The sequence below is a fragment of the Oxyura jamaicensis genome, chromosome 3 (assembly GCF_011077185.1).
Source record: "Oxyura jamaicensis isolate SHBP4307 breed ruddy duck chromosome 3, BPBGC_Ojam_1.0, whole genome shotgun sequence".
Classification (NCBI taxonomy): Eukaryota; Metazoa; Chordata; class Aves; order Anseriformes; family Anatidae; genus Oxyura; species Oxyura jamaicensis.
In genome coordinates this window covers 39,781,966-39,800,997 of record NC_048895.1, presented here as the reverse complement: position 1 = coordinate 39,800,997, position 19,032 = coordinate 39,781,966, and the positions used below count along the sequence as shown (strand labels likewise).

General features: G+C 38.5%; 1 protein-coding gene across 2 annotated transcripts in view; it reads left to right on the top strand.

Moving 5' to 3' along the window:
- The first annotated feature begins 6,906 nt into the window (after window positions 1–6,906).
- Window positions 6,907–19,032, top strand: part of ACTN2 (actinin alpha 2) — a 70,723-nt gene continuing 58,597 nt past the window's right edge. Inside the window, exon 1 of one of the 2 annotated variants that reach the window (XM_035320784.1) lies at window positions 6,907–7,352. In XM_035320784.1, the coding sequence (XP_035176675.1) occupies window positions 7,218–7,352 (135 nt within the window). In that variant the 5' untranslated portion in view covers window positions 6,907–7,217. The remainder of the gene's footprint in view (window positions 7,353–19,032) is intronic. The other variant, XM_035320783.1, reaches the window with a different exon arrangement.

Genomic DNA, 19,032 nt, shown 5'->3' with positions numbered 1-19,032 from the left:
CATCAGCATGAGTGGATTGTTGCTGGTAGATTTCAAGAACAACCAGTCTTGTACTGGAAAGTATGTTGTCCAAAACTGACACCCATTGCTCCTGAGATGAGAATATGGCCAAAATTAGTGAGAGAGATCATAGCTGGAAAAAGAACAATTGTCTTCAGAATAGGAATTGGAAAATAAAGGCCCTGCTTTAACTTCAGGCACAGCAGGAACACTGCTCATTTTCTCTGTGCTGATTGTTAATATACCTAAGTGTCAGAGTGACGCTTTGTTGGACAGGATGCAAGGACAGGAGTTCGGAAAGAAAAACTTGCACAATTTGTGTTGCAAAAAGAACGTGTTGTCTGTGTTTGGCAGTAATTCAGGTTGAGCCCAATGCTGCCTTATATAGGGCTGAATTTGCCCATTTTACTGATCTTTGTGTCGTTCCTGTAGAATGATAAATAAGTAGTTAGTATTCATTTTTATAGACTAGCAATTTGTTCTAACAGTTTTTCTTCGTGGTTGTATTATTTTAATTTTGTTGACATTAATGAAATTACATCAGTGTATCTGGAAGGAGAAATGAGGGCACAGAGACCACAACTTCTCTAAGGTCATTCGGTGAATCTGTACAAATGCTGAGGTTAGAACACAGCAGTGTCTGATATCCAGTGCCCATATCCTGTGCCCATAATCTCTACCTCATACCTCAGTGATTTAAAACCTGCCAGGTCTCCTCTGTGCCCCCCAGATAACTGTAGTCTGGAAAATCTGACTTAGTTGACAGCCTTTGTTTCTAGACAAATAAAGTCATGTTGTCTCTGTATTCCTTATCGCACACACACATCTGTGTTCTCTTTCCTCACTGTGACCAAAACTATTGCTGAATAATGCTGTGTTTAGAAAAAAGAGAAAAAATGTCTCAAGTAAATCAGTCATGGGTCACACACAGGCTGGCTGGCTAAGGGATTTTTTTTTTGAGCTGGTTCTATTCATGAAGTACAAACTGCGTAGCCAGTTGCAGGCTTCAGCATTGCCTTAGGCCCCTAGTTTCTTCCTTGCTTTATATCTTTGTGTGATAAGGCTAAGCCAACATAAAACAGGAGCACAGCCAGGGTTCTCAGAACACGATGGCTCTTCTGAAGATTTGTAATAGGCCATGCTATACTCCCAGTCCTGCTCCTTACACTTTCATCACTGAACCATTTTTAAAATCCTGGCTCTGTCTCACCATTTTTTCCAATCCTATGCCAGCACTATTTGTAGTTTCCCCACCTGTTACCGTGTGTATTACGTTGTAACTGCATATTGCTCTACAACTTCAGTCTGCTAACAGGCTGGCTGCAGTGTTGCTTATAAATTGCCATATACATTTCCCAGTTTTTCATTTGATGTTACATTTCTAATCTCTGCAAACCGTCTATCAAAACTTCTGATTTTGTTTAGTTCACAATTCATTCTGTTTTTGTGAGTTGCACCTATTCAGACAAGAACCATTAAACAACCGAGGTGTCCTCAAGAAGCAAGCTCAAATTATTAGGAAGTTCAGGTATCATGTTGTTTTCTGAAATATTTAGTAGAGATCTGTGGGAATTTAAGGGCTGAGGGTTTTTCTCATTCATGGAAGGTGTGATCTTGTGTAGTGCAGTGTGGCAGCAGGCATTGTTGGATGGTTTGCCCACTGCCCTGCTGTATCTTTCTGTGCTCACATCTGAGTTTGTGGTTGGTATTATGTAGCACATACTACTACATACTAGTGTAGTGATACTGTGGCAGAGACCAGATTTTGAATGTTTCCTGTTAATATTTGCCTTGAAGCCTTTCTGAGAACCAGGACCACGTGCTCTGCAGACTACAAGGCTGCAGACGTAGCTCTATGGATGATAGGGACATCCCCTCCAGAGTATGAGGGCCCCTGAATGCCTTAGCAAGACTGGCATGCTAGTGTACTGCCAGGCATGTTTGCAGGCTACACACAGACCTGTAAGACAGAGATGGAGGTGGAGTAGGTAAAGCACACTAATTTTAATTGTTCTGTTGGCTGATCAGGGCTTTTAGAGATAGAACGCCTCTGCTCCAAACAATTTGTGTTCTAGGTGGACACTAAAAACCAAAGGAAGCTATGCTGACTCTATTTTAGAGATGGGAGGGCGCAGCACAATAAGCTTGTTTATCTCAGTGGGAACAGTCTAATGGGTCAACACTTAGCTTTTTAGGAAAAATTTACTTGAAGTGACTTGCTGAAGGTTACATAGGGCATCTTCAGCTGGTGTAGATCACCCAGTGTCTCAGCCCCGTGATTTTCCTTCCGCACAAAGGGTTGGCAACAGCCAGTGATCTCAGTGCAGTCAGCATTTTCTCCATAGTCCTGAAGCCCAAGCTATGCTTTGGTAGTATTTGTCTGTCCTATAAATGTTTCTTGCTACACTTCATCCATGGCTGAATTTCAGGGGCAGAGTGAGTTGTTTCTATATATAGCTGATGAAGCACTTTGAGATCTTTTGACGATGGCAATTGTTTCTATGAAGTCAGCAGTGCATTTTTTCATCTTTCTCCATTTGTATTTCCAAACCTGTCACTTGAAGTAGCGTACTTTTAAAATGCACACATATATAATGCATACTTAGTGTTTGTATAGTTAATATTGTTTTTTTTCAAAGTCAAAGCCTGTGTCTCTTGGTGCAAGATGTGGGAGAGCTAATATGCTCTATGCTCACAGTGGTGCTTTGCTTTAACTCAAGCAGAATCAGAATTTTGGTTTCTCTATGTATGTTTCTTTGCTCTCTTCCCTCCCTTCCTTCTGTACGTGTTCGTTCCAGGAATAGGAAGTGAATTTAAATTAAATATGTAAAGACATGAATAAACATTAACTTTTTTTTTTTTTTTTTCTGAAATGAAAGAGGCTTGTTTATTGCAATGAGGAAAAAAAGGCTTGTTCCTCCCAAACTCCCATAAATAAACACATCTTATAACACTTGTCCTTTTCTGTTTAGATTTATTTGGGAAACTCATACATCATTTTTAACAGAATCCAACATTTTGGCCCAATCTTAATGATCCTTAATTCTTTTTTTTTTTTTTCATGATTAAGCTTTAAAGTAGTAGATACCTGCTGCAAGCAAAGGGAGATTCTGCGAGAGTTATGGCATGCTTTGAAAATAAAAGGGCTTTTTGGTCCCTCTTAGCATTAATTAGATTCTGTTAGGAGTTTAAGTAACTAAACAGTCACCTTGAATTTTTTGGTTTCATTGACTTCTTTCCTGAAAAATCATCCTACTGTTCTTTTTCACAGATAAACAAGGTGTGCATATGGAAAGATGTTTGCTTAAAGGCTTCTGACTTATGGAGCTCTCATAAGGTCCTTTATCTTCCTGTGGCCTTTCTGACACAATTTTGGCAGATGGTGGTCAGTTGTGTTCCTATACAGAAATGTTAAAAGTGAAAACTAATGGTGATCACTTTCACATCAGTTGATTATTTCACAGATGATTATTTAAGTGGAGAAATCTGGCTTATTTCTTACTCCAAATCTAACTAAGTTCAAATAGAAGACTAATCTGGAGAAACGGATGAAATTTTCAGCATTTTTAAAATTCTATGAAGAAGTTGGATTTTCTGAGAATTTAAGAGGAAAGAGTAAGAAATAGGTCAAAGGAATTCTGATGAACAGTGAAGATATGGAGGGGTGATTTCTTGAAAGAATGATATGACAGGTTTTTAGGAAACAAATGGATGTTAAAAATAAACCATGAGATAATTTCTGTTTAATTAAAAAAGGTGATAAAAGCTGCCACAGGAAGTGTAAACAAGTGCTAAATAAAGGTAGTTAGAAAAGCCCTTTGTTTCTCAAGGAGCTTAAAGCAGTATGTTCCAGGAGGCTTTTGCTTAGAATACATTAGTTTCAAAGATCCTTCCTAAGCTGGAACTGTGATAAGAAATACTGAATACCCACAGACCTGCTGCTCCTATTTGGAAAGTTCTGGCTTTCTTGGTGCTCCTCTTGCATGGAAAGTGCAAATCATATCTTGTGGTCATCGTGTTCTTTGGGGCGTAAAGGCATTCTCCTGGGTAAGCCTTTACTGGCATTTATGTTAGCGTGAACTACATCTGCATACCTCTTGTCAAATAAAAGATAGAAATAGTTGACAGTTCTGCACTGCTATCTCCACTTTTGATCTCCAAGAGCCACCTTATTTCTTTTAATATGTTTGGAAAACATCAGTATTCTTTTTGTCTTAAATTACAAATGATCAGTGTTATTTCTTGCTCAAATACACCTGCGGGATGTCAAGTGCTGCATCAGCTTTAAGTTCTATATGTATGTGGGTCACCTTGTTTCTACCTCTTTCTGTTCTTAGGACTTCTGTCTTTCCTCTCCTGCTCAGCTTGTATATTTCTGTTTTCATTTGATTTCCTGTCTCCTTAGGATGACAGATTTTCTAGCTGTGCAACTCTGCCAGCTTTAGTGGTTAGTCTTAACCTACCTCTGATGTGGGAATAAGCTGATTGAGCACACTGCTGCCTCTCCATGTCCGCTTGACTCATGGTACTCTGCTGGGCTCAGTTTTCCTTTTCTCTAGGTGATCTGGAAGAGGCAGCTCTCTTTGCACTTCATATTTGGCGTCACAATTCCATTTTGGCTCTCTTTCCACTATAGCCCTCCATTCATATGCTTCTCATTACCATCCGCACAGTTCGTTTATAAAATTAAATTAAAGTAGTAAACAAAATACCAGATACTCCTCCTAATGCTTCATCTATAAATATCTTCCCTGCCTACTCATGCTGTCTGATTAAGGGTCAGTAAGCAGTTATTTAGAGAACCTAAAACAGGTCAGATACCATCAAAATAGACAGTTCTTTTAAAATCAGGATATTACATTTAGCTTCCTCTTTCATAGTTAAAACGCTCATCTCTCTCAAAATGCACATTGGTAAAGTTGAACCCTCTTATTTTGACATTTTCGAAGTGGAAAAAAAATAACTTTTTCATTCTGAAATATTTTTTCATCTAAAGTGAACTAACATAACCTACCCAAATTGTTTTTTGAATTATTTACCTGTTACATAAAAATGTGTGTTTGTTTGTTCCTGTTTGGAATTAACTTGAGTTTTTTTTTTTTTTTTCCTCTCTCTCAGATATTCTGAGAGATTCTGTGGTTCTAGGTGTTAGTTCTTTGGAACAATGATGACACTTTGGTTGGCTTTGTTATTAAAGTACTAAGTTTACCTACTTACATGAAACATGAAAAATTGAGCATACCTTTTCAGCAGTGACCAGCTGTGTTTTGAGCAAATTCAGTTATAATTTTTTAAGGAAAAAAAATATCCTTCTTTCAAAATTCTAGAAAATAAGGGTAGATTTTCCTTTGATTTCCAGAAGTCTAGGCATGAATCTGATTCCAGCATTAATCTGCAGTATCATCAGATATTGTCATCATAATGCCTCAGTTTTTATTTCATGACCTAGACACTCTGGCCCAAGTTACATGATGAGGGCCGGCAAATGAATAAAACACACAAATTACATCAGCATAGGCATAATGTGTTCTTACATGCACATTATTTTTTTTATAATCGCTATTTTAGACATGGTCTGAGAGTTTCCTAAGAGAGTATTCATCTGTGCACAGCATTCATCACCATTTGCATCATTTTGGATGGAAATACTATAGCAACCTTGAAAGTGATTGTATTGAGCAGGTGAAAAGCATGTGTTTCTGACTTTGCTTCTTAGACCTGGAATTTTATTTTTAGACTATTTGTCTTGTGGTAGGTACATCAAACTTAGGAAGTTAAGCTTGATTTGACTGCATAAAACATTTGTGTTAGAAACCTATTCTGAATTCAAATTTTCAATCTTAGTATTACATTTATGAATTTTTTTTTGAACTGATGGGTAGATATGAGCTGTGTATGTGTATATGGCCGTCTGAATTTCAGGGACATGCAGGATAGAAGGCAACTTGGTATAAAGCAGAGCTTTAATTAATAGCATTGAGTGCAGGACATATGCTCTCTAGCTGTTACTTATCCTGGTTATTCATTCACATTGGTTTAGGTACCTGTAGTTGCCTTCACTGAACAGTTCTTTCTTGTCTGGCTTTGCCATGGCTTCTGGAAGTTCAGCTTCGGTGAGCATTTCTTCTTTGTAAAGTTGAAATTGTATCCAGTACAGACACCCCTAGCGAGGATGACCTTGGCTGATGGGTGCAGGCATTGCTGACAGCCTGGCTGAACACAGTAAACTTGCCAGTTCCTCGGGAAACATTGTCGCTAGGACAACTGACATGATATGACACAGGAGACAGGGAATATGGTTGCCAATATGCTTGATCTCAGTGCTATTTTGTCAGATTTTACCTTGTGGAAAGCACAGATGGGTGGTTGCTGTGGGTGCTGTCACACATTTTAAAGTCAGTGGTTCTGCAGACCCTGTGCCCTTCTAGGTGTCTGCTTTTAGGGTGCACCAGGTATGTTTCCTGGACAAAAAAGAGCCACAATGCTTTTCTCAGTTGTGATGCATACTTCCTCATTTAACTCCAGACCTGATCTTCATTACCATTGTTTCATCTCCCGGGTGTCCTTTTCTGCCTTGGCTCTGGTGCCCCCTAATCTGAAGAGGACAGTGACAAGTGACTGAAGGGTCCCCACGGACGGATGACAAACAAAGTTGTGCTACGTTAACAAGCCATACACGAGCCTTGAGAAATACAAGTAAGTAGATGCAAAAAAATCTCATTAGGCAGACGGGAGGGCGGTAGCTTTTTGTTCAGAGCGTTTGCGCTGGCGAATCCCGCGTCCCGCCCTCCCCTCTGGCTGCCCCCTCAGCGGCGCCGGCCCCAGCGCGAACCGCTCGGCGCCTGCGGCGGGGCAGCCGGCCGGCCACGTGACAGCCCCGCGGCGATAATAAGCCGCGGCGATGGGCAGCGCCGGGCTTCTCCGGGGGGTCAGCCGCAGGGAGCTGCAGCAGCACAGAGAGAGCGAGGGAGGGAAGGAGGAGAGGGAGAAAGCGGGAAGGAAGGAAGGGCACCACCGGTCAGTGCCTACCCGTCAGTTTCAGCCTCTGCTCTCGCCAAGACTCATCGCTATTCACACCCTGTCTCCTTGGAAAAGAAAAAGGAAAAAAAAAAATCAGCACTGCTACCTACAAGCCATCAGCAACTGAACTAAACTTTAATATATATATATTTAACTGTAGTAGAAGCAACAGCGGTTAAAGCTGATCCCTGGGTAGAATGAACAGCATGAACCAGATAGAAACAAACATGCAGTACACCTACAACTATGAAGAAGATGAGTACATGACCCAAGAAGAAGAATGGGACAGGGACCTGCTCCTGGACCCAGCATGGGAGAAACAGCAAAGGAAGGTCTGGAAATGAAGTCATGTGTGTCTGTATATGTGCATCTTTGTGTCTCTCTTGTAGCCATACTGCATCTGGAATTGCAGGGCTGTGCAGTAAGGGGTGCTTATTTTAGAAGAGTATTTTCCATTGTATAATGCATATATATTACATATTATTACTTATGCCTTATTTTGAGGAAAAAGCACACGCTTTCTGGATTCTGAAATGAAACCTATGTAAGATGACACTTATTAATGAGAGCCAGATGTGTCTTTTTATATTTTACTGGCAATATTTGGCAGTACCTCTACATTTATATATTAGTTGTTGATAGAGATTCCAGTGATTTTTAACTTCACTTCCTGGGTCTTCCTTTCAGAAAGCAGTTTCTGAATTGATGTATGTGCCTGATTGCTTCTCAAAAAGAGTAAATTGCATTTGTAGCCAGGGTGATGCATGAAATTGTTCGAATTTGTGAAAAAAAAAAAAAAAGGTTTGCTTGCAGTATGTCTGAGAGAGACTGAGAGTTCACTTTCAAAACTGTGATCTGGCTGCTCAGTTCATATTACAACTTAGTCTTGAATGTAACTGTCTGATCTTACAAAAAAAATATTGCCTAGAAATATTTTCAGGATAGGTATGGATAAGTGTATTTAATGAGCTAGGTTCCCACATGCCATTCACTGTCTGGGTAAAAAACATCTGTAGAGGAAATACTTTTCATCTTCTAGGTACAGGAAAACTATTGTGTCACCAAGCACTACCTATGCCCTGTTTCTGAACATAGGCACAGATTATAACCCTATCAATATTCTTGTCAATGATGTGGTACTTGAGTAATTTCAGAAAGATCTAATTTCAGAAGACTGAGTTTTAAGCAGCACATGGAAGAGAGATGTGAAATATAATAAAGGATTTGGTACTTCCTAATGTAAAAGGTGATGTTGAAGTCACAGTCAACAGATCTGGGATTAAAAGGTTATCTGCTGGTTGCAAGAAGGAAAAAAAGGGAAGGACGGAGAGAGAGAAACAGAGCTCTAAACTAAGGTGGTATGTGTTTTTGCTATAGGTGAGCAGCTCACTCCAAAAACTGAAGTAGAAGTTAACAAGTTCTGTGGAATTCGGTTACAGTAATATTTAGCCCCCGTCAAATCAAGAAATCAAGAAAATACAGGTGCAAAAATTATATCGGAAGACAATCTGTCCCACTGTTACAGTCATGGCTTCTTTATGACCACAGAAGTAAGAGCTGTTAGAATTGTTGGTTGCCAATGTGTTTGCTTTTCCATTAAAATAGAGCCAATATTTTCCTCTCAGTTTTTACTTGTAGCCTTCCTCCTGCTTTGAGTTTGTGCATTTCATTTTCCTGTATTCACATCTATTTAGATTCTGATGTAGTGTGATAATGTGAAAAGTTCAGGGCTAGGTTGAAGTTCATTTTTCTTGATCAGCTTTTCTTGACCAGCTGCTGCAACTCCTAACCAATTATTACACATCAACAGTGATGTCTGTTTTACTTTTACACTCTTTAGGTGGTGAATTTATATTTATTTTTAAATTTTATAATTGAGGATGAAAGTGATATCAGTATTAAGGATTTGAAATTGCTCAGCTGTAACACATTGTGGTTACATATGATGAGGATTCAGTTGTCCATCATTTCAGAGAATGCTGCATTTTCAAAATAAAGAAATAATGGATGGGTTACAGGGTAGTCAGTACTCTGATGTAGTTTTCCTAGAATGCAGATAAATAATAGGAGAATTTGAATTCTGTACGCTTTCTTTTGTTTGCAGAAAATCTCTTTAGCAGAAGATCAGGGAGTAGTTGATATAAGACCCCACTGCAAAGTCTGTCTCCATTCCTTCAAATAGACAGTGCTTCAGCAGAAAGTCTGCTTTCCCTACTGACAAATGAAAGCTTACTTCCAAAGAACAGAGAGATAGTGCCTTTGCTACTTTATGTTGCCTGTCCCCAGTGCTTGTTTTTAATATTTAAGTGATACCGCATTTAAATAAAATTTAGGAGGGGGATCCTCATTCCTTGCCTTGGAAAAGAGTCTGAATTTACTATGATGTGGAAAATAAGTAGTTGCATGTAAAGGTTCTGATAAACTTTTAAGGTTTCAATGCTTGTATCTTTTTCTAAAGACAGTTACAGAAAGTACATTCTTTTTTACTTTATTTATTAGGAAAAGATTGCAGATACATGGGCACTGATCTCTGTTCAAACTGGTAATATAATATAGAAAAGTGATCTCAGTGGAGCCCTGGCAGTTGGCAGCGTATATTTGCTATTAGGCAGTCTTGGAACAGACCAAAAATAAACGCCATTGTTTCTATTGTGGGCTGCCCTCTCCAGACTTGCCATTTCAGTGATATGCCTGGTATGAAATCTGTCAACAGATGCTGGTAACACATGATGACGTCCATAGGATTACAATGGATGTGACACCTAATTATAACCATGGTTCATAGAGTATTATGGTCTGCTGTAATCCAGTCTCCTTGGTGGCTGCAGGTGTCAGAATAAATATGAAGTATACTATATGAAAGGAGGCTCACTAGTAGCTTAGCTGTGTTTCTGAATGTTAACACCAATTTAAATACTTCGGTTAGGGTAGTATTTAGTCAGCGTCAAATCAAGAAATGAAGAAAATACAGCAATTTGACCATTTGCTGCATTAGATGCTATTATTAAAAACTTAAGATAATATGTTTGGAAACTTCAGATAGCAAAACTTAAAGAAAGACTAAACAAAAAAATAGTTTGTCTTCATTGTATTTTGGATGGATGTGCTACATTCAGTAGGAACTAGTTAGAGAACTACAGCCTTTTGAGCATGTGGATGGAAACCATGAGACTGGAAGCTTCTGAAGCCTACTGCTTGATCCAGTACACTTCCACTGGCCATGTGTGCATATACAGCAGTTGAAACAAGGGGCCACTGGCCAAGATCTTTCTTCATTACTACATGGAAATCAGAAAGTCAAGTCTGACTGGCCAGAGGTGGTAGGATTGTCTTCTTGACTCTGTAACCTTAGTCTAAGTCAGTTAACCTCCTTACACCTGTTTAACCAGTTTTCCTACTGGTTAAAAAGAGGACAAGAGTGGTGATTTTCTAAACAACTAGAAGTAGTTAGCTTTATGGTATGTCAGACTGGTCATTAGCCCTCTTTCAGTCAAGACTGGACTGGACTGGAATTAAAAATCATGTTAGCTCCTAGACTTAACATGAAGAGGAGATAGCATATTTTATGTTTTTCTCTTAACTTGCAAAATAAGTTTGAAAAATTCTGCAAGTCTTTTCATTTTCACTAGCCTGTATTTCAGTATAACTTTAACATAGGAAAATACAATATCCCTTAGCTTAAGAAACCTAGAACAACTTTACTTAAAATGCAAATATACTGCATTGTTTGCAGCATGTCTGAACTGCCAACACTGTTTAGTGAGTTGTTGTTAAACAGTACTTTTTCTTTCATTTACATTTTCAGTGTGACCTATAAGGATTTATCTGCTTTACCTCCTTTGGCTGGTAATACAACTCCTGTTGTCCTTGAAAAAAAACACCAAACAACCCCCCCCCCAAAAAAACACATCAAAAAACCTTAAAATTTATATATATAAATTTAGAAGCCACAACTATGGCAAATTGTTTGGAAGAAGAGACTAGGACTATGTATTATGGACAAAACGCTGCTTTTCCTTGTGTTGGCACAACTTCATTAAATTCAGCAGATTAGAGAGGTTCACTGCAGCCTGAAAGAGAAATTGACCTTGTGTTCAGTCTGACTTCAGTGTCTAAAAATAGAGTTACAGTCAGTGTCCCGGATTCACTCTGAAGTCTGTGTGGTCTTCTATGGATGGAATCTAAATATGTTTCTTATCAGAAACCTCTTCCTGGAAGAAAGTCTACTGGTGAATGGGAAGACAGATAACTAGTAGAGGCAAGCATCTTCATTCTTCAGACAAGAATAGGAGAGAAATGATCAAGCTTGAATGAATGAAAAAAGATGCCTCTCATTGGCAGGAGAGGCTGGATGTCACCAGGAAAGTTCAGTACTGTAGAATCACTCCTTGTGGATTTACAGTCACAGTCATATCTAGTGTGTACAGTGTAATCCAGCCTGGATTTTTTTTTTGAGATTCTATGGAAACAATTAGTGTTTTTTTTTTTGTTGTTGTTGTTTGTTTGTTTGCCTCAAATAATTAGCCTTGGGATTAAAGTCTCACTGCGCATAAACAGTCCATCTTTTGAGTTTTTTTCAGTGAGGTGACACTTTTTACCCATGTGGAATCCCAGTGGGATTGTTGAGAAGCTACAGAGATTCCCCTCTGTGAGTGAGAACCACGAACATGATCTACATGTACCAGCAGTGAATGTAGGATTGTGAGGGAGGGAAGAGGTATACTCCTTTCTAAGCAACTATCAGCCTCTACTCATTTCTAGTACTTTTCCTAGTACTTACCTGTTTTTAGTTGAGTATTTCTTAGGAAGATTGGGACACTGGATTGAGTAGCTTCAGAATTAATTTCAGGTGGGGATTTCATTTGTTTGGAAGAAAATCTACTATGTACTGGTGTTGGTAGCGGAGTTTTATTTTGTCTATAAAAGACCATATACGGAGTCCAGTCCTGCGGTTCTCTGCTTTCCTTACTTTTTTTCCACAGAATTAACATGATGTAGGTGTCTTGCAATTTTTCAGGTTGAAATGCAGAATTTTCTATTGATACTTACAGTTAGAATAGCAAACAGTTTCACCTTTTTTAGACTCGACTGTATTTTTTCTTAGTATTCAGTATTCAGCCAGCATTTTAGCTGTCTTCTACACAAGTACAAAGTGTTTCCAAATGCTATTTGCCACTATAGGTGCAGAGTGTATGCCTTTTGGTAACATTGTTTCAACACTCCAAGGCCAAGTGCTTCTCCTCCATTTGCATCAAGAGCTTTCTTTTTAAACAAGTGGCAAATCTCTAATGGTAAGAACACATACACGCATAAAACATTTGTTGTCTCCTTTTACAATCTGGGTGCTCTTTAAGCGACCTTCTCAGTGGTAGATGGCCCCATATAGGGTCTGACTCTGAACTTGGTAGTCAATGGACAGACTCCATTTTTGCTGTCAGTGTCTTGATTTTTCAGCATATCCTATGGTTATAATTGCCCTCAATATTTGGCACTGATGCAACAGAAGGACACGAACTTGAAGTGTCTCTAGTCCTATGGAGAGTTGCAACGAGGGCAGATGGACTCTATAGAGAGCTATGGGATGAGTATACCCCTTGCTCTGTATGATTGGCCTCTTAGAGATTAGTGCTAGTTAAAATAGTAACATGTTAAATTCCTCTTGCTGATGTTACTTGCATGGAATGGTGTTCAAGAAGAGCATGCTGAAAGGATAGTGGAATGATCATTTTTTGTCAAGGTGCTTCATATTCTATCTTGGAAACTATCAATGAGCCGTGCAGCTGAAAGGGCCCTGAATAAGGTGGTGCTTATATATGAAGGAAAATGAAAGTAAAGCTATTATAAAATTCACATACTAAGAAATGGTTATGGAGGTAGATCTTTAGAGTGGGAAGGTTTTCTTTATCAATACCAAATGGGAGGAATCAAGATATTACTCAACATTATTTTTTTTCTATTTAAACTCAAACAGCCCCCTCAGTGTTGACCCATTGCAGGCTTTGTATGCCTTTGTCAAATAAATAATTTCTACAATTCCAGTTCAACTGTTAATTGCCACCCATTCCCAGATATCTGCCAGAAACAAAACTGTATGGTTTTAAAAAAAGTTGTGGAATCATAGAACCACAGAATGGTTTGAGTTGGAAGGGACCTTAAAGATCATCCTGTTGCAACTGCCTTCCATGGGCAGGGACACCTCCCACCAGGTTGCCCAAAGCCCCAATCAACCTGGCCTTGAACACTTCCAGGGATGGAGCACCCACAGCTTCTCTGGGCAGCCTGTTCCAGGCCCTTACCACCCTCATAGTAAAGAATTTATTCCTAATGTCTAATCTAAATTTACCCATTTTCATTTTAAAGCCATTCCCTTGTCCTATCACTATGGTCCATGATAAAGAATCCCTCCCCATCTTTGCTTTAGGGGAAGGCTTTTATAAGGTTTCCCCAAAGCCTCCTCTTCTCTAGACTAAGCAAACCCAACTCTTTTCCTGTCTGGTAAGAAACATTTTGTAACATGAAACAAAGCCTACCACCTGCCTACATACACTCAGATACGTAGCACAGCTTTCCCTGAAATTTGTATGGTGAAATGTCTGCAGATACCCTGATCCTATTAGTAAGACGATAAGGATTGGAAGAAAGTGTGGATCTAAGTGGGTTTCCATAAGCTGCAACCAAGGTGCTTAAGGGCTAGAGGAAAGCTGTGTGTTAAGTGGTGGACTTTGCTATAATCTCTTGGAGGAGGAAGGTCTGCATCTCTTTTGCTCTGGATCTGCGTTTGGGTCATTGGAGAGCTGAACAGAGAGATATGGGAGGTGTTTTCTAGGAAGACACTGAGGGTCCTCAACCCTCAAACTAAGACAGCTTTGCAAGCTGAACTTTGCCTGCTTTTTGCTACTGGGGCAACACAGTTCAAAATCTTCCACCAAAGCATATGCACTGTCTTACAAGTAAGACAAAGGGGATTCATCACTGTGATGGAGAAGTCAGATACTAAATGCCTAACATAAATTTAATCACTGTTGCACAAATTCAGACCCATGTACTGATGTTTAGTTTAGGTAGTCATTTCTGTATTGCACTGATTTAATTTCAGTGAGGCTGAACAATAGGATTTTCTTTACTTGTGAGTACTATATAGATACTGGTAGTATTCCGGAAATTGTACTACAGAGCCTGCTCATGGGAGAATGCATTTGATTATGCATCTGAAATGCAGGTGGACATTATTGGTGAAATTTCACTTGTGAAAGTGATATAGAATTAGGTAAGAATTTGTGCTGCTTAACTTTGTCCAAGTAAAAAGAGGCTCCTCCTGAATGTTATTTTATATCCTTGCAAGCAAGCAAATATAAAAGCGTTTATATAGTTGGTAAAGTTGATTCATTTTGGATGGTTTTACTGCTGAATAAAATGTTTTCTGAGCTCTGATTGCCCAGATGAACAATGCGTAACTGATGTGCTGTTCCTCTGTTGTGACTAGTGAAATGTTGCTGAGTGAGTGAATACATCTCATGTGGCTATATATTTTTCCTCTCAGCTGCTACTCATATTGGGCACTCCGTTTCCCTCTCATAAGAGTGTGTTTTGTTCTTGTAATATTACTGGATTTGTTGGATTTAAATATGCCTCATGTTGAGAGGCTGAAGCATGGAGGTGATCATAATCTTCACCGGTGCTATACAATGCTCTTTTTTTCTATCTAATAAAATTAGACATCTCTTTAAGGAATAGAAGTCAGCTCTTTCCACATCATTTAACCAGCATATACAATGTAATTATTATCCTCTGTGACTGTTTCTGTACATATTCTTTAGGAGCTCTTCCTGCAGGCCCTACAAGTACCTCTTCAATACAAACTGAGATAGCATGGTCCTAGCAATCCTCAAACTACTGGTGTGAAACGATAACAGGGCAGGTGCTATTGCAGTAATGATTTTCCTCTGCTATTGTAAATGCTGGAACAAAAATAGAGGTGGAAGACTTTGAAATACAATGTTCACATTTTATGAAAGTGCTTACTTGAAATAGTAGCTTGTAGAAATACATCTCCTTCTTCAGAGGGCCCATCCAGAGGGAAGCGGAAGCTACCAGTTGTCTGGCTAATGATGTTTAGTTTGTTTTTACATTTAGACCTTGAATTCCCACACATGTACCCAGATGACAAAAGTAGTCCAGAATTTATGTTCTTAGTGCAAAAATGGGTGCTGTCACTCACAATTTTCCTTGTTTCTGAGTTATAAGGGCATATTGCTTGGTCCATGTATCTCCAAAATAAGGTTGTATTACTTGTGTGAAGGCTTTAAAGATGTAAAGTACAAAGTGTTAATTGTGGTAGGTGTGAATAAGATACTCTGTTTGCTTCAAATGCTTCTTCCCACCTGCTCTTAACTGTCAGAATCTCTTCAACTTGAAATGTAATACCTGTTGTGTTTTTTTCTTTTTTAAAAAAACACAACAAACAAAAACCACAGAAACTGTAAGCAAAAGCAGTCCAGCCATCCATTACGTTGATAACAATTAGCAGAACCTAACTCAGACATGTGGCTTCTACTCTGAATTGCTCCCTAGAACATTGTTGCTCCTCTCCACTACCATAGCAGGAGCCTGCGGAAAGTGACTACCCTAGTCTAAAAATAACACCCGTGATTACTCCTTAAGCATCTAAGGAAACACTCATATTTTTATAGGTGTTGAACACCCAGGCATTTCCAATGACGTCAGAAGGAACTGCAGTCTTATTTTGCACCTCTGAAAATCATACCGCTATTTTGGCACTCACCGAAAGGCCTAGCCATCTCACATTAAGGGATTTTTTTTTAAACTCGTGTGTAATCTCAGTTGCAAATTTGCTTTTCACTGCTGCAAGAATTACAACACTGCATGCTTGCATATGAGACCAAATGAAAACTGGTACTCTGTTGCATTAAATGCAAATAAAAAAAACACATAAATGGTTGTGTAGCTTTGGGGTGTTGTTTCACCTAGATGGGTTTCTTTAGCTTACAAATGATATCTGTAGTCCAAATCTGGTTCCAGCTGTACTCTGGGGTGTAGTTCCACCTTGCGTTTTCTTTGGTGAAGCAGCTGTCCACCCTTGACTCAATTCTTCTGTGGACTTACAGTTCCTTTTGTTTGTGGGTGCAATGATCTTCTGCTGTATACTGTATCATTGAAATAATTTGAAGTAGCCCCATTCCCCTGGTTCTTACCACTTTTTAAAGACAAATCATTTCAGTATGTAGTTTGCAGGGCAGCCTCACAAGCAGTTATAACCATACATGTATATATTATGTATAACACACGTAGCGTGTAACTGTCATAGGTATTAAAAGACAAATAAAACACCATACGAGGCTGAAGATTGCTTTCTTTCCTGTAGCCTGTGGCCTTCACTTCCATGACCAATCACAAGTCCCAGTGTGGTTCTAGTGTCTAGTAACTTGGCACATAGGCTAGAGAGGAGCTTTTCATTGTGTAATTGGGAATTAAAGCACAAGGTTTTTCTTTGTAAGCGTGTCAACTGGAACTTTAGTGTAGACTACAAGTGAAATTAGATCTGGTAGTCTTCAAATCTGCCACATAACAGAGTGCAGAGGCATAATTTGCTGTGTAAATATTTTTGGGTCTGACTGACTTTTCTCCATCATGTATTGGTGTCAGGGCCTTAAAACAAAGATGTGTGTGCAACTGAATACCTTTCAGAATCTGTTTTAATTTTATCAAAAATTCAGAAGACATTTTTATGTTTATGGAAATGATCTAAATAATGCTGATAAATAGTATAAGAACATACTTTCATCCCCCTCAAATTGACTGTGTTGACATATTTATGATGGATTTACTTATGATTTACCTACTCACCTGGCAATGTGTATATAATTAGTGGATAAAGATAGCATGGTGAAGAAAAACAATAGAGAAAGCAAGGGAAAGACATTTGGAAATCCAGTCAAATAAATCCTGGATTAGCCTACTTTTATTAATCCTTCTATTTCCAGAGGACATACCTTTACTTCCTTCCATACTATACCATGAGAATGTTTCTTTCATCTCATTCTAGATTGCATTTGATCTTTTAAATATCTATCTGCTGAAACAAAAATATTATCCAGCACTATCTGTGATAGTTCAGGAACCTTTAAGAAACTGGGAGGACTATAGGGTACAGATGGTGGAAGAAGGACCTGAGGCTTGAATGGAGAATGGGAAATATAGTCTCATAAGAAGGCTCATTTGGCACTGATAGGGCAGTGGTAATGCATTTTCATTGCTTAATATATTTGAGAGAAAGCTTCAAGCAATATAAAAGGTGTGTGCTTCACCTGCAGTTTTGTCCCTTGCAGATCCATCACAGTAGTTGTGACACTTTTTGGGTTACCTATATTCCACTTTTTAGCTCTCTGCCAGTAGTGGCAAATATAACAGAGATTATGCTTTTATTCTCTAATAGCAAAGATGTGGCCAGTCATACAGCTGGAAAAAGAATATAGAGGAATATAAACCCCAGAAAATTGTCTGTCCTCAACGTTTTTATCATTGCTGAAACACTTCCCTTCAAGCCTGTTGGCATTTTCACTGTGAATTCCTTTTCTCCTGATGGACAGCAGTTTTTGAGATATGAATACATATTTCTATATAAATTTAAAGTTGCAATCTTTATTGCATGGGTGATAATCTATTAAAGATTTTATAGAAAATTGGGACTATTTCTTTGCTGCACTCAACTTTTTGCAGTGTACTTATAAATTTAGTGCTCTGACAGCTGGGTATGAACTGGTTTGTTTGGAGGTATGGGTTACAAAGAGCTTCATGGTGTAAAGCACTTTGTGATCAGGAGTTCTGTGTAAGATACTAGCTACTATAGCTGTACTACTCCAAATTGCAATGTAGAATTACTTGTTTTCATACTGTAAATTCAAGCTCTGCAAAGTGCAGTGTATTGGAACAGGGACTGTTCGGTTTGCATGCTCTAAGGTTAGACTACAATATTACATAAAAATGCTGTCATCAGGTTCAGCTGGGATTCTGAACACTCCTGGTCAGGCTGTCTGTGAGTACTGTGTCTCTATCAAGGCATAAGCCCTTGTGGGTAATGCTTCTCTATTTCTGCTAATTTCATTAGGAGACATTTTGAAGTGAAAAATTTGGTAGTGTTGCATATAAAAAAAATCTAACATGTTTTGTTGATTATTAAATACGAGAACAATATGGCCTACTGAAAGAGATCATATATGTACATTTTTCTCCAATGGGAATACAACGTCAACATATGAAAATCAAAGAAAAGCCAATTGCCAAAAAGAGATTATACAAAACTTTCCACTTGTACTCTTCTGTTAGTCCTTTTTTTGCCTATTTCTCTTGTTTTTAAAGCTTTACTCCTGCTTAATTCTGTGGTTCAGATTGTGCTTGTTTCACAGCTATTTTTTCACCAGGGTTTGATTTTTGAGGCTTGTGAAGTAAAAGTTCTTTCACTTACTACAGTATTTTAAATTTGCAAAATGTACATAGGACTGTAAGACATTGAACAATCAATTTTAGGGATGAACAGAGCCCTCTTAATGCTGCAATTGGAACTCTCGGTCTGTGGGGATGTTTACATTTTACCTCTACTGTCAGGTGAGGATTTTGGACAGAGGCATAAAGAGGTCTGACTACTTGAAAGAAGTTGTACAAAAAGTTTTGGATGAATAAGGACTGGAATGCTGAATTTTTCCATGTCTTTACTCACTGACTTTCATTTCACTCTCATTAGAGAAAGCAATTTAATATGGGAACAATGTAACTCAGAAATCTGTTAGTAATTTGAGAACTTCACTGATTATATCATTTATTTTCTATTCTGTAGTGCTAATCTTGTACCTGTACTTGAGCATTTTAATGCATCAAATAACGGTATGCAGTCCAAAAAAATACTGAGGTATTAATTCCATTTGACAAGGGTCACCAGGAGATATTATCTTGTATTAACATACCTGTTGCTTTACATAGAAGGCAGAGAGAATAGAG